This window comes from Patagioenas fasciata, chromosome 3, assembly GCF_037038585.1.
Source record: "Patagioenas fasciata isolate bPatFas1 chromosome 3, bPatFas1.hap1, whole genome shotgun sequence".
Lineage (NCBI taxonomy): Eukaryota > Metazoa > Chordata > Aves > Columbiformes > Columbidae > Patagioenas > Patagioenas fasciata.
In genome coordinates, this window is record NC_092522.1 from 15,635,915 (window position 1) to 15,663,821 (window position 27,907).

Below are 27,907 nucleotides of genomic sequence, written 5' to 3' on the forward strand. Positions count from 1 at the left end.
GCCTCGCTGGGGGAGGGTGGGGCGTGCTGGGGCAGCCATCTTGCCTGAGGGCACCCCACACCGCTGAGCTGGCCTTGCCGGGCGCGCGGGGCCTGCCGGGAGAGAGCGGCGGCAGCGGGGAGCGGCGCGGCGGGCAGGTGGGTGCTGCGGGGCGGCCCCGGGGATCCCTGTCCTGTGGCCGGCGTGGGGACTGCGAGTGGTGGTGTCCCCTGTAGCGGGGCTGGGGGTTTAGTGGTGTCTCCTATATTAGGGGCTGTAGGGGTCAGTGGCGTCACCTGTGAGGGGAGTTGGTGGGCCAGTGGTGTTCCTTATGGGTGGGGGTTGTGGGAGGTCAGTGGTGCCCCTGTGAGGAGGGTCTGTGGTGGCCCTTACAGAGGGGCTGGGGAGGCTCAGTGGTTCCCCTGTGGGAGGCACTGGGGCGGGTCAGTGATGTCCCCGCACAGCAGCGCTTGCGTGGGGCTCAGCCGTGTCCCCCAGAGCAGCCCAGCGGCTCAGCCGTGTCCCTTGTGGCTCTGCCTGGGCCGGGATCGGCACTGTCCGCTCTGAGGGTGCTGGGGCCTGGCAGTGTCTCCCGGGGCAGCACTGGGCTCAGCCGGTGCTGGGTCAACAGTGCCGCCTGCAGCGGTGGAGGGGTCAGTGCTTTACCCCGTGGCAGTGCTGGGGACCCGCGATGTAGGTGTCAGGGGTGGCCCCTATGGCTTCACTAGGGGTCAATGGTGTCCCCTGTAGCTGTGCCGAGGGCAGCAGCTGGGCGATCAGTAGTGTTACTCACAGCACTGTTAGGGAGCAGCAGCATTGCCTGTGGCTCTGCTGGTTGGGGTGGGTCAGCAGTGTGTCCTATTGGCAAATCCTGTACAGAAACTGCAGTGCTACCACCATTCATTTGCTGAGGTTTCGGTAGGGTCTGTCCTCTCCTGGGCAGGGGCTTTGGGACCTGCCCAATGCCAGGATAGGCCCTGGAGATGACTGCATGACTGGGGCCGGAGGGCCCTGCTCTGGTGGGGAAGCTGGCACATTGGGCAGGCACTGGGTCCTAAACTGGCCTTACATAGTTCTATTTGGGTTGGGGGTGCCTCCCTTCCTGCTGTCCTGACCCCAAAACAGGGCTGCAACCCATGCCAAACCTGACTGGGGCTTGGCCCGGGTCAGGAGAGTGGTGTTGCAGGAACATGAAGTAAATTTACACTGCAGTTGCACTGCATACCTGAGATGTCAGATGTTTATCTCTCTGTTCTGCTATGTAGGATCTTTTACAGACAAACTCAGCTCTGACTTTTACCCTGACAGACCGATTTGTGGTGGGGTTGTGTTGCTGAACCTTTCTGTTTTTCTGTCTGGAGGTGGGAGTGGAAATACAGGGCAATGCACTGAGTTTGATTTACATCCTTCATAGCAAGACAAAGAAAACGTTGATGAGTTTGGAGGTCTGTAGGAAAATGTTACATCAAAACTTCCTTTGGGGGAGGTGATTCTTCTGATTTCTCATTCCTATGGCTCTCCCAAAGCTCCTGCTTGCAGTGAGGATCAGGAGTAAGGTAATCCTGGAGCATTTGCAGGCGGAGGTGAACCTCTGAGTTTCCTTGTCTGGAGTGGGTCGTGGTGCTGCTGCTTTTGGCTCTGTCAGTTGCTGCCTGTGCTGTGTGGTGTTTGTGGGCTGGATTCAACAAGTGGGTTTTTTTGTTAGGCTTGTCCTTCCCTTTCTTAGAGACATGAAAGGTCATGATAGCCTGGCTCTTACCCTGAAGAGTTCAGTAAGGCAAATGACTTCTCTGATGTGTTGGGGATACCCCTACTTGAATGACATGTCTTTTCTGAAGTCTGCTGGACTCTCAATTCCTCCCTTACTGGAAGTGGGACATGGTGCCATGTACAGAGGGTGTCTAAAATCATGGAAGACCTTTTTTGGCCTTTTTGTCAGGTGCTCCTTTCCATCTGTAAGCAAGGCAGGCTGTCAACCAGATGACATTTATGATGAGTATTTTTGTCTCAGACTTGGCCTCCTTTTCTGCCCACAAGGTTTTAGCCAAAGGCTTCAGGGTGTCCTGCAAATCTGACTCAAGTCAGGCAGGATTGCTTTGAGGCCAGCCTGAGTACTGGGATCTTAAATACATGAAAAGAAACCCCTTGTATTCTGGCTTTGATGTCAGATTTCCTTGTTTCTTCCTTGGATTTGGTGGGGTTTTAATTGTCGGGGATGTTGATGAGAGCACCAGCCAGAAGAGATTAATGCAGTCACATGGTTCATTTGATAGCGGGATTAACTCATTATAACATATTGGCTTTGTCCTGCAATGTCTTGTGCCTACATGTAGTTGATTTGCTGACCTCCTTTGCAAGACTGTTGTCCAAACAGGCAATCGCTGTCTGAATGTGTGCTGTTTATGTCCTTTCAGAGCTTCTGCAGTCCCATGGCAACATACCTGGAGTTCATCCAGCAAAATGAGGAGCGTGATGGAGTGCGTTTCAGCTGGAATGTGTGGCCCTCCAGCAGGCTGGAGGCCACAAGGATGGTTGTCCCCCTGGCCTGTCTTCTGACCCCACTGAAGGAGCGTCTCGATCTGCCACCTGTGCAGTATGAACCAGTGCTTTGTAGCAGGTCAACTTGCAAAGCGGTGCTCAACCCACTCTGGTATGAATTTCTTGGCTGTGGATGTTCAGAGAGGCTGTTTTTTATCTGAACTTCATTACTTCCTTATTTCCCTTTTTCTCTGTCTGGTGCCTGGCAGCCCCTTTCCTTTAGATGTAGTGGGTTTGTTAAAATCCACGCATGCCTAACGAGATATGTTGAATGCCAGCCTGTTGCTAGAGCTGCCAGAAAGAGATGAGACAGGATATGAAAATGGCCAGTCCTCTTACCATTCCAGAGAATTTGTGGTGAACGATGAAACTTAAAATAAACAAAGATGCCAACTGTAGTGATATTGTTCTCTGGACTTAGATGGTTGCTTGGTTTCTTGCTTTGTACTACACATCTTGCTGCTTGTACGTCAGTTGCATTAGGAGGGGCATGATTTTCTTTGAAGTTTCGCTAAGAATTTAAGAGGACTAATCAGGGTACCAAAATCGTGTGATGATCCTACATACTCGGAGTGTAGCATTGGACTGAGGAAAAGCAGGGAAGGCCAATAAGAGGAAGTAAGAAGAGATGAAATTCGTGAAATAAGAATACGGCCAAGCTTTACTGTACCAGTGGTTACAGAATGCCCTAACGAGCTTAGGAGAGTAAACTCTTTGGGGCAGGGAACAGCCTATTCAGTGTTTGCACAGGATCTGGGCAAGTGGCTCCTGCTGCTCTGCGACTGGAACACTTGTGTGCTACAGCTGTACAAACAATAAGATGACTGAGATAAGCTAAAGCATAGTGAAAGAATGATTAGACCCAAGTCTTTGTCTGACAAAGGCTAAGCTCTGGAGAGCTGTCAGTGGTCCATCGTGCTGACAGGCCTGGAAATGGCAGGACTGGATGAGCTAATGGACTTCGTGGCAATAGAACATGAGCCTGAATCCCTAAAACTTGTCATTCAAGTTGCAATGTCCAATGTTCTGTTTCTTCCTCAGTGCTGTGAATGAGCATAGGTAATTGTGAAGCAGTGCTGTAAAATTGTTCCTGTAGTTATGCTAATGCCTTTTCTTTCACTTGCAGCCAAGTTGATTATCGGGCCAAGCTTTGGGCTTGTAACTTCTGTTTTCAGAGAAATCAGGTAAGCTGGAAAAAACATCAGCCCTTATATCTTTTCAGTCAGGATTTTCTTGATGGCCTCCCCTGGCAACGGATGTTAAGCATAAATTCCACTTTTCTAGATTTCTTCCTTTGGCCTTATTGTCTTGTTGAACCTAGACCAGAGTACTTGTTAATGGGTCTGTTCTACCTGATATCTTGTCTGTTTTCAGTTCAGTTTTGCCAGTGATTTTACCAGCATGCGGGGCTTAGGAAGGAGATAAAAAGGTTATTTTGTCTCATGTGTTTCCAGCATGGTTTTTGCACTTGATGTTTACTGTTCTTGCTGAGTATGAAATTCATTAGATTTGAGTAGATTTTTACCATCAGAAACTGTTGCATTGTGAAATGAATTTCAGCTAATGCACGGTCACTGCTTTACTCCCACCTTTTATTTACACTGGATTGAGCAGCTGTCTGTACTGCTGGCCACTTGTCTGTGCTTAGGAAAACAGCAGTGTGGGTCTCTTGTCATGAGTTAATCAGGTTGATGCACTGACAGTAAAAAAAGAGTTGAATAATTGTGTCATGAGCAGGGAAGCCTCTGTACTGCAGAAGAGGGTCCTACATTTCTGTCTTGCAACTTCCTTGTCCTGTTTTTCTGTTCTCTTTTTCAGTTCCCTCCAGCATATGCAGGCATATCTGACATCAATCAACCAGCAGAGCTTATGCCTCAGTTTTCGACAATTGAATATATAGTACAGGTAAAAGAATCATAGGCAATTTTCAAGCTCCCAGAATTGTCTTGTTTGTGACAGCTTATGCGTGTATTAGATTTACTTAAGATAATGCAAATAAATAACATTTCTGCAAGGTGCCTAAGACAGGGCTCATTTTAATGTTTGTCTGGAGGTATTATAAAGTATCACCTGGCATATGTATGTGCCTAGTAAATACATCTCTTTCCACATTAGCGAGGTCCGCAGACGCCATTGATCTTCCTTTATGTTGTCGACACGTGCTTGGAAGAGGAGGACTTGCAAGCGCTGAAGGAGTCCCTCCAGATGTCCCTAAGTCTACTGCCTGCTGATGCTCTAGTGGGGCTTATCACTTTTGGCAGAATGGTCCAGGTTCACGAGCTGAGCTGTGAAGGAATTTCCAAGAGCTATGTGTTTAGGGGCACGAAGGACCTGACAGCTAAACAGATACAGGTATGTTCTGCCACCTCTTAGGCCAGTGGTTTGTTCCTGTTAGCTCTGTTGGCACCACTGCTGGTCTTTCAAGCTCTTGGCTCTCAGGGAGGAAGGAGGGTTCAGTGCTCTTAACTGTTAGTGTGTTTCCCTCCCAGTATCTGTCCTGTCATTTTCCTTTATAAATTCCTTGGAAGCTTGTTCGAGATAGAGTTTCTGTATCTTGCATAAAGGACCCGTTGAGCCATTCCTATTGAGAGTTCAAAGATTAATGTTAACAATTTCACAGGTTTTAGTGTATTTAATGCTATAGTGTTGCTGGCCTCAGTGTATATTGCTTGTCATTAAATAATACATTTAGTGTTTGGATAGTACATCTCCTCTGTCTCCTCTTTACTGTTTTTTAGGATATGCTTGGGCTTTTAAGGCCAGCTGTCCCCATTCAACAGGGAAGACCTCTTCAAACTCCAGAGCAACCTGCAATTTCAAGCAGGTAAGCTGCACAGGGCAGATATTTTATGCCTGTTTGGGGTCATGCTTCTAAACTTGGGTTTCCCAAGAGGAGTCCTTGTAAGAAGATTCAGATGGTATTGTCTTGTCACAGTTTTTTCCCTACATCAATTGATATATATGGATGGCATTTGCTAAAGCTGCAGACAGTATACTAGAATTCGATTGTATCTTGGTTTCGCAGTTGCAAGAACATGATTTCCATTCAGGCTAGACTTCTGCTTGAAAAACATTGAGTAACTGTCTTTGGAAAGCATATTGCTCATGAATTGTTTGGAGCAAGGGTCTGCCTTTTTGATTGACCAGCCAACGGGAGACCTCATCTATGCATAGCAATCTTACATACCACCTCCTACCCCCTGACTCAGCAAGTCTGAAAAATGATTGACAGGCAAGCAGTGACTCCCTGAACAGTAAAGCTGTATTTCCCTCTGTTGAGTACAGTTTTCTCTCTCAGCCTCTCTTTTTCAGTGGCAGCTCTTGTATGTTTTGGTAGTCTAAATAACAATTGAAGTTCTTTCCCACATTTTCTGTGACTTCTCGTGAGATCCTGATGTATTGTTTTGATGAATTTTTTTCATTTTGCACAGACCTGTTATCTTGTAAGGTTTGGATGTAAGAAGGGAACATGTCACATGACTTTTTGCTTCTGATAATTATCTCAATACAGTGTTTGCGTGCCAGGAACAGAGGCACTTTCTTCCTAAACTGGAAGGACTTACAAGCAGGAAAATATTTTATTTGACATTTTGCAGGTTTCTGCAACCAGTACATAAGATTGACATGAATTTAACAGATTTGCTTGGAGAACTGCAAAGGGACCCATGGCCAGTCACCCAGGGAAAGAGGCCTTTACGTTCCACTGGAGTAGCTCTGTCAATTGCCGTTGGCTTATTAGAGGTACTTTTAGTGCTGTTGTATGAGATGGGCTGGTGTCAGTCCAGCTTGGTCTGTGGTCCAGTTATGTTGGGCTGCAGAGGTGCAATTTGTTTCTGCTGACATTTGACATGAATTAGCACCAGCTAGTGTGGAGTGGGAGTTTACATCTATGGTAAAACATGCAGGTGTTTAAAGGTCTCTGATTTTTGTGTGTATCACCATGTAGGGGTGATACTATGCACTGGGTTTATCTGAGGAACATCTAAGATGTCAGTAAAAAGAACCGAAAGTGCCTGCTTCCTCTTTTGAAAACATGAGGCTTGTTGTAGCATATCTAAACTTGAGAGTGCTGCGATTGTCAGGAAATGCATCGCTGTTTGTCATGGTGGCCTCTAGCAAAGGCAGATCCCTAATGACATTGCAGAAACACATGTAAATGCTTCTCTAAAGAAAGCATTGTTGCCATTTAATAACTCTCCCCTTTTTACTTTTTTTTCCCCTCTCTCTCTGATATATGTATTTGTTTTTATTTTAGGGCACATTTCCAAACACAGGAGCCAGAATAATGCTGTTTACAGGTGGGCCACCAACACAGGGACCAGGCATGGTGGTAGGAGATGAACTGAAAACACCAATCCGTTCTTGGCATGATATAGAGAAGGACAACGCAAGGTTCATGAAGAAGGCCACCAAAGTAGGTGCTAGAGCTGAGCCTAGCTACTGCTGTAAAAGGCAATAAGAAATGTTTCTATAAATGTATTATCAAAAGAAGGAGAGCTAAGGAGAATCTCCATCCTCTGGTGGATGCAGGGGGAAACAGTGACGGAGGATGATGGAAAGGTTGAGGTAGTAAATGCCTTCTTTACCTTAGTCTTTCATAGTAAGACCAGTTGTGCTCCAGGTACCCAGCCCTCTGAGACAAAAGACAGGGGTGGGAAGCAGAATGAAGCCCCAATAATCCAAAGGGAAATGGTTAGCGACCTGCTACATCACTTAAACACTCACAAATCTATGGGGCCAGATGGGATACATCTGAGGGTGCTGAGGGAGCTGGCAGAGGTGATCACTAAGCCACTTTCCATTATCTGTCAGCAATCTTGAGTAACTGGGGAGGTCCCAGTTGACTGGAATTTGGCAAATGTGACACCCATCTACAGGAAAGGTCATAAAGAGGATCTGAGGAATTACAAGCCTGTCAGTCTGACCTCAGTGCTAGGGAGGTCATGGACCAGATCATCTTGAGTGCCATCAGATGGCACGTAGAAGACAACCAAGAGATCAGGCACAGTCAGCATGGGTTTATGAACAGCAGGTCCTGCTTGACCAACCTGATCTCGTTCTATGACAAGGTGACCTGCTTAGTGGATGAAGGAAAGGCCGTGGATGTTGTGTACTTAGACTTCAGTAAGGCCTTTGACACCATATCTCACAGCATTCTCCTGAAGAAGCTGACAGCTCATGGCCTGGGTGTGTGTACTCTGAGATGGATAAAGAACTGGCTGGAGGGCTGGGCCCAAAGAGCTGTGGTGAACTGAGCCAAATCCAGTTGACAGCTGGTCACAAGTGGTGTTCCCCAGGGATCAGTGTTTGGGCTGGTTCTGTTTAATCTCTTTATCAATGATCCGGATGAGGAGCTTGAGTGCACCCTTAGTAAATTTGCAAACAACACCAAACTGGGTGGGAGTGTTGATCTGCTGGAGGGTAGGAAGGCCATTTAGATCATTGGACTGAGACTGATTGTATGAAGTTCAACAAGGCCAAGTGCCAGGTCCTGCACTTGGGTCACAACAACCCCAGGCAATGCTACAGGCTTGGGGAAGAGTGGCTGGAAAGCTGCCTGGAGGGAAAGGATCTGGGGGTGTGGATTGACAGTGGCTGAATATGAGCCAGCAGTGTGCCCAGGTGGCCAAAAAGGCCAACAGCATCCTGGCTTGGATCAGGAATAGTGTGGCCAGCAGGACTAGGGAAGTGGTCATCCTCTTGTACGCTGGTGAAGCCCCACCTTGAATGCTGTGTTCAGTTTTGGGCCCCCTCATTAGAGGAAAGACATTGAGGTGCTGGAGAGAGTTCAGAGGAGGGTGATGAAGCTGGTGAAGGGTCTGGAGCACAAGTCTGATGAGGAGCAGCTGAGGGAACTGGGGCTGTTCAGCCTGGAGAAAAGGAGGCTGAGGGGAGACTTTATCGCTGTCTACAACTACCTGAAAGGAGGTTGTAGCATGGAGGGTGTTGGTCTCTTCTCCCAAGTAGCAAGTGGTAGGATGAGAGGAAATGGCCTCCAGTTGCACCAGGGGAGGTTCAGATTGGATATTAGGAAGAAATTCTTCATGGAAGGTTTCTGGTTAGGCACTGGCACAGGCTGCCCAGGGAAGTGGTGGAGTCACCACTGTGTTTAAAAGGTGCATAGATGAAGCTTTTAGGGACGTGGTTTAGTGCCAGAGTTAGGTTAGGTTATGGTTGGACTCGATGATCTTGAGGGTCTCTTCCAGCTGAAATGATTCTATGATTCTAGTGCTGGCTGGGAGTTTTTCAAAACAACAACTGAATTTTGTGTCAGAACACTAAATGGGGGCAAAGGACATAACACAAGCCTGCATTCACTGCTATGTTGATAGCTGCCCATTGTCCTTCCCCAGGAACAAACATACTCCATTCTCTTGATGTGGGAACAGTATGTCCAGGTATTCACGTGGCTGTCCTTGAAGTGCTCGAGCCTTTTGAACATCCCCACAATTTAATATACACAAGAGAAGGGTAAAAAAAGACTTCCGTCTAGTTACTTCTCCAGTACAGTCTTGTGCTTTCTCAGATAAAGGGTACTTGAAGGAAAAGGGGCCCAAGATAGTTGGTTAGCATTCAGGGACTGCTTCTTCCAAGCTCAAGATCAGAGCATCCTGACACAAAGGAAGTCAAGGAAGGGAACCAGGAGACCTGCGTGCTTAAACAGGAAACTGCTGGACAAACTCAAGTGGAAGAGGAGAGTTTATAGATCATGGAAGGAGGGGCTGGCCACTTGGGAAGAATATAAGGCTGTTGTCAGAGGGTGTAGGGAGGCAACTAGGAAAGCTAAGGCTTCCTTAGAATTAAACCTTGTGACAGGGGTCGAGGACAACAGAAAGAGCTTTTTCAAATACATCACAGATGAAACTAACACCAGAGTCAGTGTAGGCCCACTGATGAATGAGGTGGGTGCCCTGGTGACAGAAGATAAAGAGAAGGCAGAGTTACTGAATGCCTTCTTTGTCTCTGTCTATTCTGCTGGATGGCTGTCCTGAGGAGCCCCATACCCCTGAGACCCCAGAGGAGGTCAGGTCAGTGGAGGAGTCTGCATCGGTTGATGAGGACTGGGTTAGGGACCAGTTAGGTAATCTGGACATCCATAAATCCATGGGTCCAGATGGGATGCACCCGCGGGTGCTGAGGGAGCTGGCTCAGGTCGTTGCTAGACCACTCTCCACCATCTTTGCCAAGTCTCCTTGCTGCTAAACTGAGGAAGTGTGGACGGGATGATCGAATAGTGAGATGGACTGGGAACTGGTTGAAGGAAAGAAGCCAGAGAGTTGTGGTCAATGAGGCAGAGTCTAGTTGGAGGTCTGTATCTAGTGGAGTGCATCATGAGTCGGTACTGGGGCCTGTACTATTCAGTATATTCATCAACAACTTGAATGAGGGAATTGAGTGTACTGTCAGCAAGTTTGCAGATGACACCAAGGTGGGAGGAGTGGGGGTACTTGGTAGGTCAAGAGAGGTTCTCCTCCCCCTCTACTCTGCCCTGGTGAGACCACACCTGGAATATTGTGTCCAGTTCTGGGTCCCTCAGTTCCAGAAGGACAGGGAACTGCTGGAGAGAGTCCACCGCAGGGCAACAAAGATGATTAAGGGAGTGAAGCATCTCCCTTATGAGGAAAGGGTGAGGGAACTGGGGCTCTTTAGCTTGGAGAAGAGGAGGCTGAGGGGTGACCTCGTTTATGTTTATAAATATGTAAAGGGTGAGTGTCACGGGGATGGAGCCAGGCTCTTCTCAGTGACAACCAATGATAAGACAAGGGACAATGGGTACAAACTAGAACACAAAAGGTTCCACTTAAATATGAGAAGAAACTTCTTCTTAGTGAGGGTGACAGAACACTGGAACAGGCTGCCCAGGGGTGTTGTGGAGTCTCCTTCTCTGGAGTCATTCTCATCTAGGTGTTCCTGCTCCAGCAGGGGGATTGGACTAGATGGTCTTTCAAGGTCCCTTCCAATCCCTAACATACTGTGATTCTGTGATAAGTATTTCAGTGTTTTTTCTTAGCTGATGGTGAGAGGAGAGTTCCTTCGTTGACATCATTTTATCTCCTTCTGGGGAGGAAAAAAAATCTGTCTTCCAGAAAGCCCCCTTCGTCTTCCTGGCCTATGAAACAACAGTTAAAACAGTAAAAATGTCAGGCATGAAATGTGCCTGTCAGATTAGACAAAGCAGTATGACACCTGTTGTCTTAACTGTCACTGGGAAACCTTTGGGTATCCACTAAGTTGTCACAGACAAAGTTCCCATGCAATTTCTGCACTCTGTATTGATGACATGCAAGTCAAGCTTATCCAAGTGCAAACATCCTCAGAGGGAGAAGTGTGCTCCAACAGAGCAGTAGGAGCAAACTGCTGTTTAGTTACCACAGCACTGGTAATTGCTTCATTTTGCCTTGTGTTTCTTGTATTGCCTCAGCTGGAGAGCAGTAGAAAAATTGCCCATTGTGGCATCCTAAACACAGTGTGTGTTTTCCCCAGTACTACGAGACTCTGGCGAATCGTACCGCAGCCAGCGGGCATTGCATCGACATCTATGCCTGCGCCCTGGATCAGACTGGACTGCTAGAGATGAAGTGTTGTGCAAACCTCACCGGGTATGTTCATAGCAAGAGAGCACAAAGTTGTTGGCACCTGTTTGTTTGTTTGTTGTTTTTTGTTTGTTTGTTTTTGTGTGGGAGAATGGTTCAGTGGTTCAGAAAGCAGTTAAGTTTGCTGTCAGGGCAAAAGGGTGAGGTTTTTATAATTCTATTCTAAACTGTGGTTTGAATTTGCCAGGAATTACACGGCAAACCTCCCCTGATCCCAGACCACATTTCTGAAGTCCCAAAACAGCATGTGAATTAGCACTGCTGGTAGAAAACTCGATGTCCTGCTTTGAGAAAGGTATTCTAAAGCATGGTGCAACACGTCTTTTGCAGATGCTTTCTGCCTTTTTGGGACACAGCAAATATCCTTTCCAGAGCTGATGAGATAGAGATGCTGTGCTTTGTGGTGTGTGCATGACTAAGTTTCATCAGAAGAACAGAGCTTTGGACATGGTGGCTAGAAGCTTTCCTTGTGTGGGCCAGATTTTCTCTGTTTAGTGGCTCACTTGCACTTTCCAGGGATTCTTGGCTTCCTTTGATCTAGCTCGAAGTGACATCTCTAAGGGGTAAATATCTGTATTCCATATTGATTAAAACCTTATGGAATCATAGAGTAGTTTGAGTTGGAAGGGACTTTCAAAGGTCATCTAGTCCAAACCCCTGCCATGAGGAGGGACATCTTCAACTAGATGCCTTGTCCAACCTGGCTCTGAATGTTTCCAGGGATGTGGCATCTACCACCTCTCTGGGCAACCTGTGCCAGTGTTTTACCACCCTCATTGTAAAAAATTTATTCCTCATGTCTAGCCCGGATCTCCCCTCCATTAGTTTAAAACTATCACCCCTTGTCCTGTTGTAACAGGCCCTGTTAAAAAGTCTGTCCCCATCTTTCTTAGAGACCTCATTTAAGTACTGAAAGGCCACAATAAGGTCTCCCTGGACCCTTCTCTTCTCCAGGCTGAACAACCCCAACTCTCACAGTCTCTCCTCATAGGAAAGCTGTTCCAGCCCTCTGAACATATTTGTGGCCTCCTCTGGCCCATTCCCAACAGGTCTTTCCTGTGTAGTCCCACTGATGAATGGGGTGGGTGCCCTGGTGGCAGAAGATAAAGAGAAGGTAGAATTACTGAATGCCTTCTTTGTCCCTGTCTACTCTGCTGGAGGCTGTCCTGGGGAGCCCTGTACCCCTGAGACCCCGGATGAAGCCAGGTCAGTGGAGGAGTTTGCTTTAGTCGATGAGGACTGGGTTAGGGAGCAATTAAATAGTCTGGACATCCATAAATCCATGGGTCCAGATGGGATGCATCCGCAGGTGCTGAGGGAGCTGGCTGAAGTCATTGCTGGACCGCTCTCCATCATTTTTGCCAAGTCTTGGGAAATGGGATAGGTGCCCGAGGATTGGAGGAAAGCAAATGTCACTCCAGTCTTCAAAAAGGGCAAGAAGGAGGACCCGGGTAATTATAGACCAGTCAGCCTCACCTCTGTCCCTGGGAAAATAATGGAACAGCTTATCCTTGGTGTCATCTCAAGGCATATCAAGGATAAGAGGGTTATTAAGGGCAGTCAGCATGGCTTTACCAAGGGTAAGTCATGCTTGACCAACCTCATAGCCTTTTATGAGAATGTAACAAGGTGGATGGATGATGGCAGGGTGGTGGATGTGGTCTACCTTGACTTCAGTAAAGCCTTTGACACAGTCTCCCACAGCATCCCCACAGCTAAGTTGAGGAGGTGTGGTCTAGACAATAGAGTAGTGAGGTGGGTTTCAAACTGGCTTAAGGGGAGAAGCCAGAGAGTGGTGGTCAATGGTGCGAAGTCTAGTTGGAGGCCAGTATCTACTGGAGTGCCTCAGGGGTCAGTACTGGGGCCAATATTGTTCAATATATTCATTAACGATTTAGACGAGGGAATTGAGTGTACTATCGGCAAGTTTGCTGATGACACTAAGCTGGGAGGAGTGGCTGACACGCCAGAAGGCTGTGATGCCATCCAGCGGGACCTGGACAGGCTGGAGAGTTGGGCAGGGAATAACCTGATGAAATTTAACAAGGGAAAGTGTAGAGTCCTGCATCTGGGCAGGAACAACCCCAGGTTCCAGTATAGGTTGGGAAATTACGTATTAGAGAGCAGTGTAGGGGAAAGGGACCTGGGGATCCTGGTGGACAGCAGGATGACCATGAGCCAGCACTGTGCCCTTGTGGCCAGGAAGGCCAAAGGCATCCTCGGGTGTATTAGAAGGGGGGTGGTCAGTAGATTGAGAGAGGTCCTGCTTCCCCTCTACTCCACCCTGCTGAGACCCCATCTGGAATATTGTGTCCAGTTCTGGGCCCCTCAGTTCAAGAAGGACAGGGAACTGCTGGAGAGGGTCCAGTGTAGGGCAACAAAGATGATTAAGGGAGTGGAACATCTCCCTTATGAAGAAAGGCTGAGGGAGCTGGGGCTCTTTAGTTTGGAGAAGAGGAGACTGAGGTGTGACCTTATTAATGTTTATAAATATATAAAGGGTGAGTGCCATGAGAATGAAGCCAGGCTCTTCTCAGTGGCAAACAATGATAGCACAAGGAGTAATGGGATCAAGCTGGAACACAAGAGGTTCCACTTAAATTTGAGAAAAATCTTCTTCTCAGTGAGGGTGACGGAGCACTGGAACAGGCTGCCCAGGGGGGTTGTGGAGTCTCCTTCTCTGGAGACATGCAAGGCCCGCCTGGACACATTCCTGTGCGACCTCACCTAGGCATTCCTGCTCCAGCAGGGGGATTGGACTAGATGATCTTTTGAGGTCCCTTCCAATCCGAAACATACTGTGATACCACGCCGTGCCGTGCTGTGCCATGCACCATACACCATGATACTGTGGGCTCCACAGCTGGATGCAGGACTCCAGGTGGGGTCTGCAGAGGGGCAGAATCACCTCCCTCAGCCTACTGACCACACTCCTTTTGGTGGTCTCTGTCAGGAATGCTGTGTGCTCAACTGACCTTTTTAGGCACTCATATCTTTTATTGGCCATTTTAAATCTACTGCCTCTAGGGACCAAATTATAGTGTGAGCAAATGCAAGGTGTTTGTAAATAATCACATAATGCTCAATAAGCAGAAGAGAGATTGTTTGACCGTTTGGTTGTGTTATTAAGCCCCATCTGATCAGGCCTGGCTTTACCAAGGCACTTAGGGAAGGCACAGCACAGGTCCATGCACCCATCCTTGTGCTGTGGTGGTGCAACCATCCACTCTGTAGCATGGGTGGTTCCAGATGTGCACCAAGCCTTGCTCAGGGGAAGCAGGGTGAGCAAAGCCTTTTCTGGGTTGAGATGTTTCTAACACAGGCATTTTTTAAGGCAGCTAAAGGGATGGCAAGAAATATAATTGAGAAAGCAAGCTAGCAAAAATGGAGCATTAACTTGTCTGGCTTTGGAGGAGGCACCCATGAATCTGCATTTCCTGATGTGAATTCTACCTATTCAAAGGCATGCTTTAAAACAGTTTCTGCATGTGTTTGTGTGCATGAGTGTTAGGGGTATGTATCCTTTGTGCTTTACTTCTGATTTCCAGTTGCTTCAGTTCCCTTGTGTATTATTTTTTCTTTTGCAGAGGACACATGGTGATGGGAGACTCCTTCAATACTTCTCTCTTCAAGCAGACCTTCCAGCGGGTATTTAACAAAGGGTTCAATGGGGAATTTCGGATGGCTTTTGGTGCAACTTTGGATGTGAAGGTGAGAGATTAGTTTCATTGGATGACATTAACTGGGAAATACAATGCTGTTCATTCAGAAGTCAATTAAGTATCTGGGGTGTAGCAAATTCTACATGTTTGAGGTCAGCTGTAGTGCCTGTTTTTGGAGAAGCACTGTTTGGAGTGGAGGAATCTTTGTTTGGAGGCTTACTAAATTTGTGTTGTGATGGGTTTTTATTTATTTATTTATTTTTTAAAAAGCAGCAGCTGAGCTCAGCCTCTCCTCACTCAGCAAGGAACATTTCACACTTTCTCATGGTCACTATAACTATGTCTTCATTATTAAAATGTGACGATGTAGATTCTCTTACCTTCACTAATTGTAGCAGTAGTTGATCTGGGAAAGTACTCAGAGATACTTTCCCTGACAGTCATGTGCACACATCATCTGATCAATGCTGATTTAGACTGTGTGTATTCTATTGGACTGAGTTGATCTGAAAAAAAAATCCACAATTTTTTTTACCTTGTTCTAGACCTCTAGGGAGCTGAAAATTGCAGGAGCTATTGGACCGTGCATATCCCTGAATGCTAAAGGGCCATGTGTCTCTGAAAACGTAAGTTTCTGACGTGGAAAAACCTTTAACAAAGAAGTAAATAAACAGTGCAAAGTTTCTGTCTGGACCTCCAACTCAGCTAGAATGTCAGAGTTTTCAAGGAGAAAAACAATTTGGAAACACCCTTAGGAAAAGCTCGTCTTTCCTAGACTAAATTCTTGCCCCATAAGGCTTGCTTTTAACTCTGTGTCCTTCAGTAACTTCATTCACACCCAAAAGACAGGAAATCTAGAAGGCCTGCTGTAACTTATACCTCTGAACAGAATTTAACATAAGCTTGCCTTATGTGCTCTAGAGACAAAAATGCTTTATTTTCAATTATGTGCAGGAGCTTGGAACTGGAGGAACATCTCAATGGAAGATTTGTAGTCTGGATCCCAGCACAACTCTGGCCATTTATTTTGAAGTGGTTAATCAGGTCAGTCCCGGCTTCTTTTTTTTTATTGTTGTTGTTGTTGTCTCTGACACACCAAGGGCTAGGAAAAGCAATGACATCCTCTGTGTTGCAGATGGATGGTTGCAAAGCAACCAAGTGTTTTTGTGCCAAAGAGGTTGTTAATATGCATAAATTGCCTAATACTTTTGTTCTGTGCAAAAAGTGCATTATTTCCTTGTCTTCTTCCTGTGATATTTATTTAACGAATTAAAAATTGTCTTTTTGCCAGTACATCCTGTGGATAATATAAGGATAAATACCTTCACATTCTTGGAGAATCGATCCTCCAAGTTGTAATAACTCAATGGCTCAGAAAAAACTTTTGGCTGGGGAAGTTTCTGAACATGTGTCAGCTAGAAGCCAGGAAGGCCACCCCAGAGGGATTCTATTGCACATGTTTCTCATTGTCTTCTCTGCTGTGTGGACTGGTTACTGTTGGGAACAGGATGGTGGGCTCACAGGACCTTAGCCCAGACCTTGTACTGCCATTCTTATGTTCATTGCTATAGAGATAAATTGCAGCTGTCCTTAAATGGACAAGCTGATAAAATTTCAGGCACAATATTAAATGGGCGCAGCACCACTTGACTCTGAGGGCTGCTGGAAAAACACAACACTAACAGATGTGTGTTCCTTCTCTGGTCCATCTGTAGCTTGTACAGATTCTATGACTGCTCAAATGATGCTTTGGAGTGCTCTGTAGTGTACAGAGTTGCAGAAAAGCCAGCCCATTCTGAAGGCTTACTTTGTTTCCTTTGCAGCACAATGCACCAATACCTCAGGGAGGCAGAGGGGCAGTGCAGTTTGTCACTCAGTATCAACACTCCAGTATGCAGAAACGCATTCGTGTCACCACCATAGCCAGAAAGTGAGTATCTCATGCTGGTTCTTTGGCAGAATGGCAGAAACTTAAGCTGCAGTCTGTGCTGGAATTTTTCTAGCTTTTTGTCACGTGCATTGGCCACAGAGTATTTGGCACAGGGAGGATGAATCAGGTTTGCGTTTTGCTGAAGGTGAATGTACAGAGCACTAACCTTTTGCTAACCCTGTAGCTGGGCAGATGCACAGACTCAACTCCAGCATATAGAAGCGGCGTTTGACCAGGAAGCAGCTGCTGTGCTGATGGCACGACTGGGAGTGTACAGAGCTGAGTCTGAGGAGGGACCTGATGTTCTGCGATGGCTGGACAGACAGCTGATCAGACTGGTAAGACCGATAGGCTGCAGTTGGATGCATTCTTGATTCTAGTAAAAGTGGCCTCTGGAAAAAAAAAAGTACCATTCTTTTTCCAGATTGATTTGCTTCATTTGTGCTGTGATCACAGTCACGTAGTTTAGTATGCAATAGGTCAGAAGCCACTTTGATCAGGGTGTGTAAACATCCCATAATGCTGAAGGGGTTAAACCTGCAATTAAAGAAGTGATAGCAACATACAGAAGGGACCTCTGGAGGTCTCTGGTTCAACTCCCCTGTGCAAAGTAGGGCCAGCTTTGAAGTTAGAGCAGCTTGCTCCAGATCTTCTTCAGTTGAGTTTTGAAGATCTTCAAAGATGGAGCTTCTCTTGCTTCTCTTCACAACCTATTCCAATATTTGATCACAGTCACTATAATTTTTGTTCTCTTTTCTCCTCCCCCCATCAGAACTTCCATTTCTCCAGCTACCTCTAGCTGTAGACAGCAATATGACTCCCTGATCCCACTCTTGATCAGGCTGAACAAACCTGGCTTCTTCAGCTTCTCTTTTTACATGAGGTACTTCAGCCCCTGACAGGCTTGGTGGCCCCTGCTAAATTCATTCCAGTATATCCATGTCTGTCTTGCACTGGGGAGCTCCAAACTGAACACAGCATTCAGGTGTTGGCTCACTGATGCCAAGTTCAGGGCAGTAATCGCTTCCACAACTTCATGCCATCTCTTTCTTGGAATTTTGTAAGCCTGAATTGCCTAAGTTGGTTCTGGCCTTGTGGAGTTGATACCAAGAGATGTGGCACATCAGACACTGGAAAACAGGGCCAATATGAAATAAAAGTTTGAGTACCAAAACACATGTGGACATGCTGCATGCTGAAATGGTTGTGAAGTCATTTATAGTTAAATTGCTAAAACCATTGATGCTTCTTATTTTCAGTTAAGCCGTTAGTGAAATGCCCGTCTGCTGCTGCTCTATAAAGAAGTAAAGTTGCTGCAAAAGTGTTTCATAGTGTACAAAGCAGCTTAAGTATAACATACTATCCCTGATTTAATGGGAAAAAAGGGTAGTACTAGAAACACTATTTCCTTCATTCTTAGATAATTTCCAATCTGAATTTAATATATGTATATAAAATAGATAAATAGATAAAATCATCATTCTCATTCCAGTAAGATACAGAAACAACAGACTTAAAGAAAAATAGCCTGTAAATTTTATATTACTAGTTATTTTCATGTTCATGCCTTGGTTGCTCTGTTCAAAATCAACCAGAACATCCTTTGAAAAAGAAAAAAAAGTGTTAATTTGAAAAAAAAGAGAAAAAAAAAAAAAGAGAGATAACCAAAGTATCCATTTTGTTTCTAACAGTGTCAGAAGTTTGGACAATACAACAAAGATGATCCCAACTCCTTCAGATTGTCAGAATCATTTTCTTTGTATCCTCAGGTAAGAACTTCACTTCCCACAGGGGTGGGAAAAGTGTGCAAGAGTGAGTGAGAGTGATGATAAAACATCTTGTACCATTTATCAGATTCAAGAGGGAGGAACAGATGACTTTCTAATTTGGTGGACTAGTCTTCTAGTTCAGTGCTGCAAATGACTGCTAAGGGAATAACTCTGAAGAGTTAATAGAGTGTAGACTTTTTTTTCAAAGAATTTGCTGTTCAGAAAGATTGGACTTGGCTGCAGAATTTTTTGCACCTTACTGTTGTTTTTCTTCTCACTCTTCTTTCTGATGCAGTTCATGTTCCATCTGCGACGCTCCCCATTCCTGCAGGTCTTCAATAACAGTCCAGATGAATCTTCTTATTACCGTCACCACTTTGCTAGGCAAGATTTGACCCAGTCTCTCATTATGATCCAGCCCATCCTTTATGCTTATTCTTTCCATGGACCTCCTGAGGTGAGTCCTTGTTCAACAGGACGAGGTGGATCAATCCAAAACGAGTATTCACTCAGAGTGACACGATTTCAGCAAAAAGGCCCCTGTATATATGTTTTTAACCAAGGCAGTTATTAAATGATGTGATGGGGCAGTGTGAAATATGAATTGTGTTTTCATTAAACTTACAGCTTTGATTAAATAAAAGGCAAAACAAAACAAAAACCTGCACCAGAAAATCCACAACCCCTGCCTCTAGTCATCTGGTGAATCTTGCAGCAGCTGTCAGTTGTGCTTTTGCTTCTGCTAGAGGCTGTCATCTGCACCACAGAAATCAGCAAACCTCAGCACTTCCAGGTCATAATATCTCTTACCAGCTACTTGTTTTCAGTTGTTTATGAAGCAGTTTTTAACTATGTGCAACTATTCAATGGACAGACATAGATTCCCTTACACTGACAGCTTCCTTGAATTAGGAGCATCTGGCAGGAAGGAAACGCAGAAGCTGCCAGAGTAACATTTTGAAACCTTGGCAGCATTTGCCAGAGTCCTCATGTTTTTCCTTATTGTTCTTGAGATACTTTTGTTCAAGATTATTTCAGATTAAACTTGGATAGCCATAGAAATTGCTCTCTCGCATCCTGCGTTTCATACAGTAGCTGTTAACCTGCTGCAGGAGGCTGACTGCACTCTGCAAGGTCTTCATGTGGACTGAGCAGCTGTTGGTGGAGTCATGTCTACAGGGGCAGGGGGGAGCGAGCTGTTCAGCCAACCATGAAAGTTAATACAGTTCCAAGGACTTAAAAGTGGCTGACTTTCTTTTTTTTTTTTTTCCCCAGCCAGTGCTTTTGGACAGCAGCAGTATTCTTCCTGACAGAATCCTACTGATGGATACTTTCTTCCAGATTGTTATCTACCTTGGTGAGGTACAGTGAAATACGTTCTCTTTCTCTGTTTGTACTCTCTCCCACCAGCTGGGTATGCAGACGGTGTCACTGTTGGTATGAAGAGAGCTGCTGGCAAATCCCACACTAACATAATGACATCATATACGTGCTTCTATTTGTAATACAAGTATCACACAATCTGACTTAACAAAAATAATCCTACTGGAGTCACTAAGGATGTATTTGGCACTGAGGAGTAGTTGTCATGTTAGCTTGGCAATGAAGATAGTCCCTTACCATGCTTGGAAAAGGCCAGAGAAACTTGAAACTTCCTTAACAAGGGCAGAGAGCTGCAGTTTGATTTTCAGATAAGTGACATACTGGCTTCTGAGTTTTGACACTTAAATACTGCTGTTCTTAAAGAAATCAGTTACCAATTTTTCCAGTTTTTGCTTTTATATATTGAACATTTTTGACAGTTGCTCCTATATTCCTTCCGTTGTGACTGAGGTAAGTGCTTAGGGACTGGCTTCTTCTGAACATCCAGATTTATACCAGTATCCAAAGCCTTGGCTTTCATAAAATCATAGAATTTTCCAGTTGGAAGAGGCCCTCAGGATCACCATAGCACTAAACCATGTCTCTAAGAACCTCGTCTAAATGCCTTTTAAATGCCTCCAGGGATCGTGACTCCAACACTTCCCAGGGCAGCCTGTTCCAATGCCTGGCAACCCCTTCCATGAAGAATTTTTTCCTAATATCCAGTCTGAACCTCCCCTGGTGCAACTTGAGGCCATTTCCTCTTGTCCTATCACTGGCTGCTTGGGAGAAGAAACCAACACCCTCCATGCTACAACCTCCTTTCCAGTGCCTCCTCAGTACACAGACCTGTAGATGTGTATTTCAGTCCTGTTAGGTTTTGTAAGTGACTCATGTGCTCCTGTAGCTGCAGAATGGAAATGTCTCACACCCTAAAGCAGTTATGGGATAAGGGATGTAGAGGAAGCTGGCTTTCCACTTTTTTTTTCTCTGGAAATCTCCCTGTTCCTTCATGCCCTTTTTTTCCCCCTTGTATCTTTTATAGTCCTGCTTGGGGAGTGGCCTGCACCCAGCTTCTTCTACCTGAACATGGCACCAGATTGAAATATTTTAAATTAACTCATCTTAGTTTATGGACAAACATTCCTATTTGTGAGAACTTTTTGTGAGGTGTTTTAACTCTTCCCTTTGTTTTTGAACTAAGCTACTTCATTTAAAGACTGCTATTAGAATGCTGGAAGTTTGGCATGACAGTTTGCGGCAGTTCTGTTATTACCTCTCGACTTCCCTCTGTATAATATTTGTTCCCTTCGAGAAGTGAGCAGGGATACCCAACTGATGTGAACAGGATTTGAACGCTTGAGTCTCAACAATGACAATAAATCTTCCAGTTTCCTTAAACAGTTCCTACCTACTCCTGCAGAGCAACACACTCAGCAAGTGGGTGAAACTTAGACAAAGGAAGAGCTAACTGTGTGACCTGCATATGTGTAGAGCAAATGTATAGGTGTATAGGGTTAGGTAGCTTGAAAATACTGTAAGGCAATGGCTGCTTAATTTAAGACCAAGTCAGATATAAAATATCAGTGATTTATAAATGCTTTGTGTTTCTTTGTTGGTGCAGGCTGAAACCTAAAGGGTTGAAGATCACTTTCAACTAATTGCTCTTGCACCGCACTAAGTGCTACCAGCTTTTGTGTTGAGTGCTGGTTCCTAAATTCAGGGACAGAAACTAAATTATGTGATTGCCAGAGTAGTGAAAGTGTGCATTTGCCGTGTGCGTTTGCCATGTGATCTGTAAGCAGAAGTACATGAAATGTTCTGCTTTCTTCAGATGTGCACATTAAAAAACAGAAGCTTGCAGACATCTCTAGTATCTTTTCATTTTCTCCCTGTCCCATCAATAGACTATTGCACAGTGGCAGAAAGCTGGTTACCAGGACATGCCTGAATATGAAAACTTCAAGCACCTGCTGCAAGCCCCACTGGATGATGCTCAGGAAATCTTGCAGACAAGATTCCCGATGCCACGTTACATCCACACTGAACATGGGGGCAGTCAGGTAAGGAGGCTTATCGGGAACTCTTTCTGTTGTTAAACAGAGCAAATACCTGTCTTTTTCTGCTTTACTAAAAGTATGGTTCTGTAAGTTAAATACTGTGGCTTGCATATTTTCTCATGAGCTCTTACTATAACATTGTGTTTTAATAAGTCAATTACTGGATATGCTTTTGAAATCTGAGGATGGAAAAAACCAACCAACAAAAAACAATGAAAAAGCCAGCTTAATTATCTTTTTATTCTCCAAAGAAGTGGGAAAAATATTTGGCTATGTATCTAAATTTATCCAATCCAGGGAGTGCAGTTAGCTTGCTAGGACAGTAAGTTAAGCTGAATGATTGACCATCTGTTCCTTTATTCTCAGATGCAGAATGAGGATATAAAATAGTTCCTATTTTTTGTCTTCCTGGAATAGCAGTTGTGCAATGCTTATCTGTGTCTGGCTTGTTTTTAGCCGCAGAGAGGCAGGAATTGGTGCTCCAAAACAAAAGCTTGGTATTAATTTCTGATGAGACCATCTTATGCTGGTTCTCCACTGACCTCTTCTGAAGAAGGGGTGGGAACATGCGAAGGACCATGCTGGTGAGATGCCTGTGTCACAAGGAACCAGAGCTATCCTGCCAGGCGCGTGCCGCTTGCTGTAGCAGAGTACTCCATGCCCTTTGGAGACAAGTCATCTGTGGAGTGGGGCTGTTTCTGGGCTTGAAACTCTGAGTTAAATTAGTACTTTGCAAAACCAGAAGAACATCACTAGTCATGTATCTAAAGCGATAAGAAGTCTTGAGGGAGCTGACAGGTCTGCAATTTTACGTAACTACTTCTCAAATGTTTTCTCTGAATAGGCCCGGTTCCTCTTGTCTAAAGTGAACCCTTCTCAGACTCACAATAACCTCTATGCATGGGGACAGGTAAGCAAGGGAAGAGCTGCTTGTGTTTGAGAATACTGTAAAATGTTTGTTTACATATTTGTCTATGCAGTAGCCATTCTGCTTCACCAAAAGGCCACAAAACATGAGCAGGTTACATTTGTTCTCTGTTTCTTACCCAAGAGCTTTTTGCAGACATGTGACTGGATTTGAAAATCTTACAGTGCTTTGCAGTGCAAAGCAACAAGGTTATTTCTGTGTACCAAAGGATCTGATAATGGAATTGCCTGCAGAGACTGCAATACTCGTAGCATTTTAAAGGACACAACTGTGATTTATTAGATTTGTCTCTAAAGCTTAGGCAGGTCAGATTTTTATTCAACCTGTTTATTCAAGTCCATGGATGTTGATAAGATAAACAGTACTGGTGCGGAACACTAGATGACAAGATGGTCAGAATACAGTTTTTAAGCCTGGATGACTAAACTCAGGTTACAGTTCTTGTACTGAATGCCCCCAAATTGTTAGTAAAATCCAGTTGACTTTGAGGCTTTTTCTCAGTGGATCCGAGGAATGGCTGTCCAAATGGAGGTGCTGCCAGAACAGCTCAGCACCTCAGCAGATGAGTGATCCCCTAAAGGAGTTCTTTGCCCCTTAGATCTCCTTCTTTGTATCCCAGCTACACATGGGGCACAGACAGACCAGGAGAATTTTCTCTGGTGGCTGCTGTTGAAGGAAGCAGCTAATTTGATGTAGAATATGCTCTTACAGGTTGCATATGACCTGATCTAGAAATTTACCCCTACAAATATGATTTAAATCTCTTAGGTCCGAGTGTATTTAGGATTCTGGAAAAAGTAATTAGCATTTAGATATATGTAGATCTAATTTATCTGAGAATACTAGACCTTTATATCCTCTTTATCTTGTTTGTGTAGAGCTATAGGCAGCAAAATTCTTAATGCTTTAGAAAGAAGAGGCTTTATTTTTTCCAGTAGTTTAGATTGCACTAGAGGATAGTGTCAGAGCTGTTGCCAAAAAGTAGCATCTTTCTACTAGATCTGTCCTTTGCAGGGAAAAATTGGTTGATTTAGCAGGCAATTAGTTCAGAGTGCTGACATCTGATTTGCTTCCATTTAGTCCCCAGTGTTGCCACCACTACTTTAGGCCATTTTTTTATTTGTTTTCAGGAATCGGGAGCTCCGATCTTGACAGACGATGTCAGTCTCCAAGTATTCATGGACCATCTGAAAAAGCTGGCAGTTTCCAGTGCATCATGACTTTGATCTAAACCAGAAGCAAGACCAGAAGAGTTACATAGATCATGTTGATGACAGAAGTGGAACAATTTATTTACATTTCTTTCTCTCTCTTTTAGACTAAGGTTTTTAAGTATGAAATGAAATAAATATTCAGGGACAGTTTTGTACTTGGCCCTTCTAGCTGTTAATTTATTTGTATTCCCTTTTGTCTATATTCTGTTTCCTCCGCTCTTTCATACATTGTAATTGGACCTAAAGGATGTTTTAGCCAATATAGATTTTAACAGTCTTTAGCTTAATTTTTAATCTTACATTTTCTTAAAAGGTGTATTTTATCAACCAGGGACTGTATTAATCAAAAAATAAAAGTGGATAAGAGCATTACTATTTAGTGCTACCCCTACCTGTAAGAGCAGTGGACTCGGTCTACCTCCTTTTCATTTATGAAAACGTAACACTGGGGTACATATATGCTATAGAAAATAATTTCACCGAATCACAGAATGTTAGGAATTGGAAGGGACCTCGAAAGATCATCCAGTCCAATCCCCCTGCTGGAGCAGGAACACCCAGATGAGGCTACAGAGGAATGTGACCAGGCACGTTTTAAATGTCTCCAGAGAAGGAGACTCCACAACCCCCCTGGGCAGCCTGTTCCAGTGCTCCATCACTCTCACAGTGAAGAAGTTTCTTCTCAATTTTAAATGGAAGCTCCTGTGTTCCAGTTTGCATGCATTGCCCCTTGTCCTGTCATTGATTGTCACTGAGAAGAGCCTGGGTCAATCCTCCTGACATCAGTTGCTGTTACCTGATGCTTGTCAGTCTTTTTTCGCTACGAGTCAAAGAGGTGTTTCTAAGGGTAAGACGGTACAGAACAAGTATTAGAGAGTGAGAATTCTTTGACGGATGGAAGGAAGGGGGCGTTATAACCCAGGCTTTGAGAAAAACAGCAGCCCGGTGAAAGCGTTGCCTGTGTCACCGTCACGCAGGGCCTGAAAGCCAGCCCCACCCTTCTCTCACATTACCACAGCATTAATAGGCTTGAAAACCGACAGGGAAACGGGCGATGCCGCTGCCTCGGGCTGTGCGCCGGAACGAGACCATTTGCCGGGGGCTCCCAGGGCCGAGCCGAGCCGAACCGCCCCAGCCCCCTCCGCCGCCTCCGTGGCGGAGCTCCCGCCCAAACTCGGTTCTCAGCCGCTGCCGTGCACCCGCTCGCCCCCTTCTCTGCCGAGACCTTCGCAGCGCACCCAGGCGCTGTGTTCTCCAGGAGGAGCGCGGCTTCTCCGTCACCGCAACCGCCCGCCCCCTGCCGCCATCTTCCGGCGGCTCCCGCCCCGCACCCAGGGCGCATGCGCGCAGCGGCACGCTTCCCTGCCCCTGCCTGTCCCATTGGCGGCGGGATTCGACCAATGAACGCGGGCGTTGCTGGGGGACGATGCGGGCGGCGGTGTGGAACACACGGGCGGCGCTGCTGTACTCGTTGGGCGGCTGGACCATGCTGGGGGCCATGATCCACTATAGCCGCACCAGCGGCGGCGACATCGCGGGCGGCGGTCAGCCCGGTACGGGCTAACGCGGCTCCGAGTCCGGGGACACCGCTTGGGGTCACCTCGGCGGGGCGTGGTGGCGGCGGGAGGCCTGTGCGGGGACTGTGGGCGGGCCTGGCCGAGAGGGCGGGGCTTGGCTGGGGGGGAATGAGCGGATGGGCGGGGCTTGTCTGGGGGCGGGGCTTGTCTGGGGGCGGGGCTTGGACACCTTCCAGGGCCCGGGGGGCGGGCGCTGCTGGCGCTCGGTCTCTCTCGGCCTCGGTTCGACCGTTCTCTTGGCCGAGGAAGGCAGCGGTGGGAGGGCTCCGCACAGGACGGGCGAGCAGTCAGGGCCCGAGGCGAGCTCCTGCTGGCTTGGCGTGACCCCGGTGCCTCCCGGCATCCGAGGAGGATCCCCGTGGAAGAAGTCCCATGTTGATGGGAAAAGCATCCGCTTTATCTCCGGTGATAGGAACGAGGTCTAGACACTTTCCAACTTGTTGCTTTTATTTGCACTGTGGGAATGGTTCAAAGCTGCAGCAGGTGCATTCAGACTGGACATTAGGAAGTGTTTCTTTCCCGAGGGGGTGGTCAAGCAACAGGCTTCCTAGAGAGATGGTCAGTGCCCCAAACTTCGCAGTATGTAGGAGGCATTTGGACAATGCCCTTAATAACATGCTTTAACTTTTGGACAGCCCTGAAGTGGCCAGGCAGTTGGGCTAGATGGTTGTTGTAAGTCCCTTCCAACTGAAATATTCTCTTCCATTCCATTGACTCTGCATTCCTCTTGCTCTTCTTCAGCAGCCTGCTGTTTACTAAGGTGTAGTGATGTGGAGCTTGCTGTAAGGTGGATAGCTTGGAAGCCAGCTGTTACTGCTGCTACTGTGTTACTGATACTAATCCAGTACTAGTGCAGCAGGCTAATTTACTGTAATAAATAACTTTTTTTTTGTCTAAACAGTCACCAAACTGTTAAAATTTGTCAGAATTTGAGGAAAAACAAAAGATGTATGTGGCTTCTGTTTTGCCATGATGAAGGGATGAAACCTTTTTATTGCTATTTTTCCTCCCCCTTTACCCCTTTTATTTATTTATTCCCTTCTCTCTTTTATTCCTTAGAGAATGGAAGTGATCCTCAGACACAACAAGGACCCCATCAGGAAGTATTTGTTACAGACACAGCTTTAGGACTTCGAGTGACAACAATAGTAACATACAGGGAAGTTCAACCTCCTATTACTCGGCTGCTCAGGCGTGTGAAATCATTCTTTGACCCTAATGATGTCCCTCCTTCTGAAAATTGAGTAGTCCGGAAGCTCAGGACTTTGTGCTGGAGCTGGCTTGTCTGAGAAAGTTGTCCTGGTGCCTGGCACCAGACTGCTGGTGGAAAACTTTTGCATTGCTGAAGTGACAGCTCCATCTCTGACAGCTTCACAGAACTTGCAGACCTTATCATCTGCTCAGATCACTGCTATTCTTTCCACATGTATTCAAATTATTAGATGCGAGCTGGGCTGTGAGATGTTAATGAGTCTGTGTGCTGCCCTGCTATCTTGTGTCTGGTAGTCTGACTAAAACTGGACTTTTTGTGAAGTTGATTTCCCAGCTGGTGTGCAGGATATGTCTGTGTGATCCAGGATGTATCCACGTGACCCAGGATGTACCTGGAATGGCTCCTCAGCTGATCAGCTCTGAAATGGATACTTTAAGGACGATTAGTGAACAGGAAGGAATGTGGTTTAATCTTTCGGGTGCGAGAGTTGTTAATTGTCCTTCAAATAAAAGCTTACAAGAGTTGAATTACAAGTGCAGAAATGCTACTGTAAGCTGAAAAATTACTAAGTTTTCTGCTCCAGGCCCTCCAGCAGGCACTTGTTTCTACAGGGGTTCCCCTGGTCCTTATATGTGCAGCCTCCCCTTGTAGGGTACTACCCTCCAGCTGCTGTGGCTGTGACTAACTTCCATTCTGCAGGGCTTTCCCTAGTCCTTATGCACATCACCTCCTTTCACAGTAGGCAGCTTCTGGCCACTGTTGTCTATAGGTGTTTCTCCCAGCTTCTCTCACTGCTGACTCTCATTGATATAGGGTCTCCCTGCAGTCACCACTTCCAGAAGGCCACTTCTAGCCCCTGCTTTCTGCAGGGAGCTTCCCCCTATAGACATAGCTTTAGAGGAAGTTGTCCCAAGACCCTGTACAAGCAAACTTCCCTTTCGGTAGGGGCTTCCCCCTGGTGACAACTCCCTGTTTCTATAGGCACTGCCTGCTGTCTGCATAGACTTCTCTAGGACACTCTCCCCTGCCACACCACCACTGGTCTCTGTAGCATCTCCACAGTGCCTGCGGACACCACCTT

At 45.9% G+C, this 27,907-nt stretch overlaps 2 protein-coding genes and 1 long non-coding RNA gene across 3 annotated transcripts; 2 read left to right on the top strand and 1 right to left on the bottom strand.

The window, feature by feature from the left end:
- On the top strand, positions 1 to 24,427 carry SEC23B (SEC23 homolog B, COPII coat complex component). Its single transcript, XM_065834744.2, has 20 exons — positions 1 to 137; positions 2,394 to 2,629; positions 3,644 to 3,701; positions 4,336 to 4,422; positions 4,633 to 4,869; positions 5,256 to 5,341; positions 6,114 to 6,258; positions 6,773 to 6,931; positions 11,002 to 11,117; positions 14,699 to 14,822; positions 15,319 to 15,399; positions 15,728 to 15,817; positions 16,597 to 16,703; positions 16,888 to 17,041; positions 18,395 to 18,472; positions 18,768 to 18,929; positions 19,748 to 19,834; positions 21,742 to 21,897; positions 22,739 to 22,804; positions 23,953 to 24,427. The coding sequence occupies exons 2-20, from the start codon at positions 2,409 to 2,411 to the stop codon at positions 24,040 to 24,042; spliced, it is 2,304 nt and encodes a 767-aa protein (XP_065690816.1). The 5' UTR covers positions 1 to 137; positions 2,394 to 2,408; the 3' UTR covers positions 24,043 to 24,427.
- On the bottom strand, positions 23,076 to 25,247 carry LOC136100023 (uncharacterized). Its single transcript, XR_010651145.2, has 2 exons — positions 24,833 to 25,247; positions 23,076 to 24,049 (listed from the first exon to the last, which is right to left on the bottom strand). It is a non-coding gene; the product is annotated as an uncharacterized lncRNA (long non-coding RNA).
- SMIM26 (small integral membrane protein 26) lies at positions 25,085 to 27,353 on the top strand. Its single transcript, XM_071805866.1, has 2 exons — positions 25,085 to 25,589; positions 26,673 to 27,353. The coding sequence occupies exons 1-2, from the start codon at positions 25,091 to 25,093 to the stop codon at positions 26,855 to 26,857; spliced, it is 684 nt and encodes a 227-aa protein (XP_071661967.1). The 5' UTR covers positions 25,085 to 25,090; the 3' UTR covers positions 26,858 to 27,353.
- Positions 27,354 to 27,907: the final 554 nt, after the last annotated feature.

What these genes read in the sequence shown, in the direction of transcription:
- SEC23B (XM_065834744.2), top strand. Translation starts at nt 2,409, where the DNA reads ATGGCAACATACCTGGAGTTCATCCAGCAAAATGAGGAGCGTGATGGA. An exon ending in GCGGTGCTCAACCCACTCTG is followed by an intron (nt 2,630 to 3,643) that starts GTATGAATTTCT and finishes TTTCACTTGCAG; the next exon opens with CCAAGTTGATTATCGGGCCA. An exon ending in CTGAACATGGGGGCAGTCAG is followed by an intron (nt 21,898 to 22,738) that starts GTAAGGAGGCTT and finishes TTCTCTGAATAG; the next exon opens with GCCCGGTTCCTCTTGTCTAA.
- SMIM26 (XM_071805866.1), top strand. Translation starts at nt 25,091, where the DNA reads ATGCCGCTGCCTCGGGCTGTGCGCCGGAACGAGACCATTTGCCGGGGG. An exon ending in CGCGGGCGGCGGTCAGCCCG is followed by an intron (nt 25,590 to 26,672) that starts GTACGGGCTAAC and finishes TTTATTCCTTAG; the next exon opens with AGAATGGAAGTGATCCTCAG.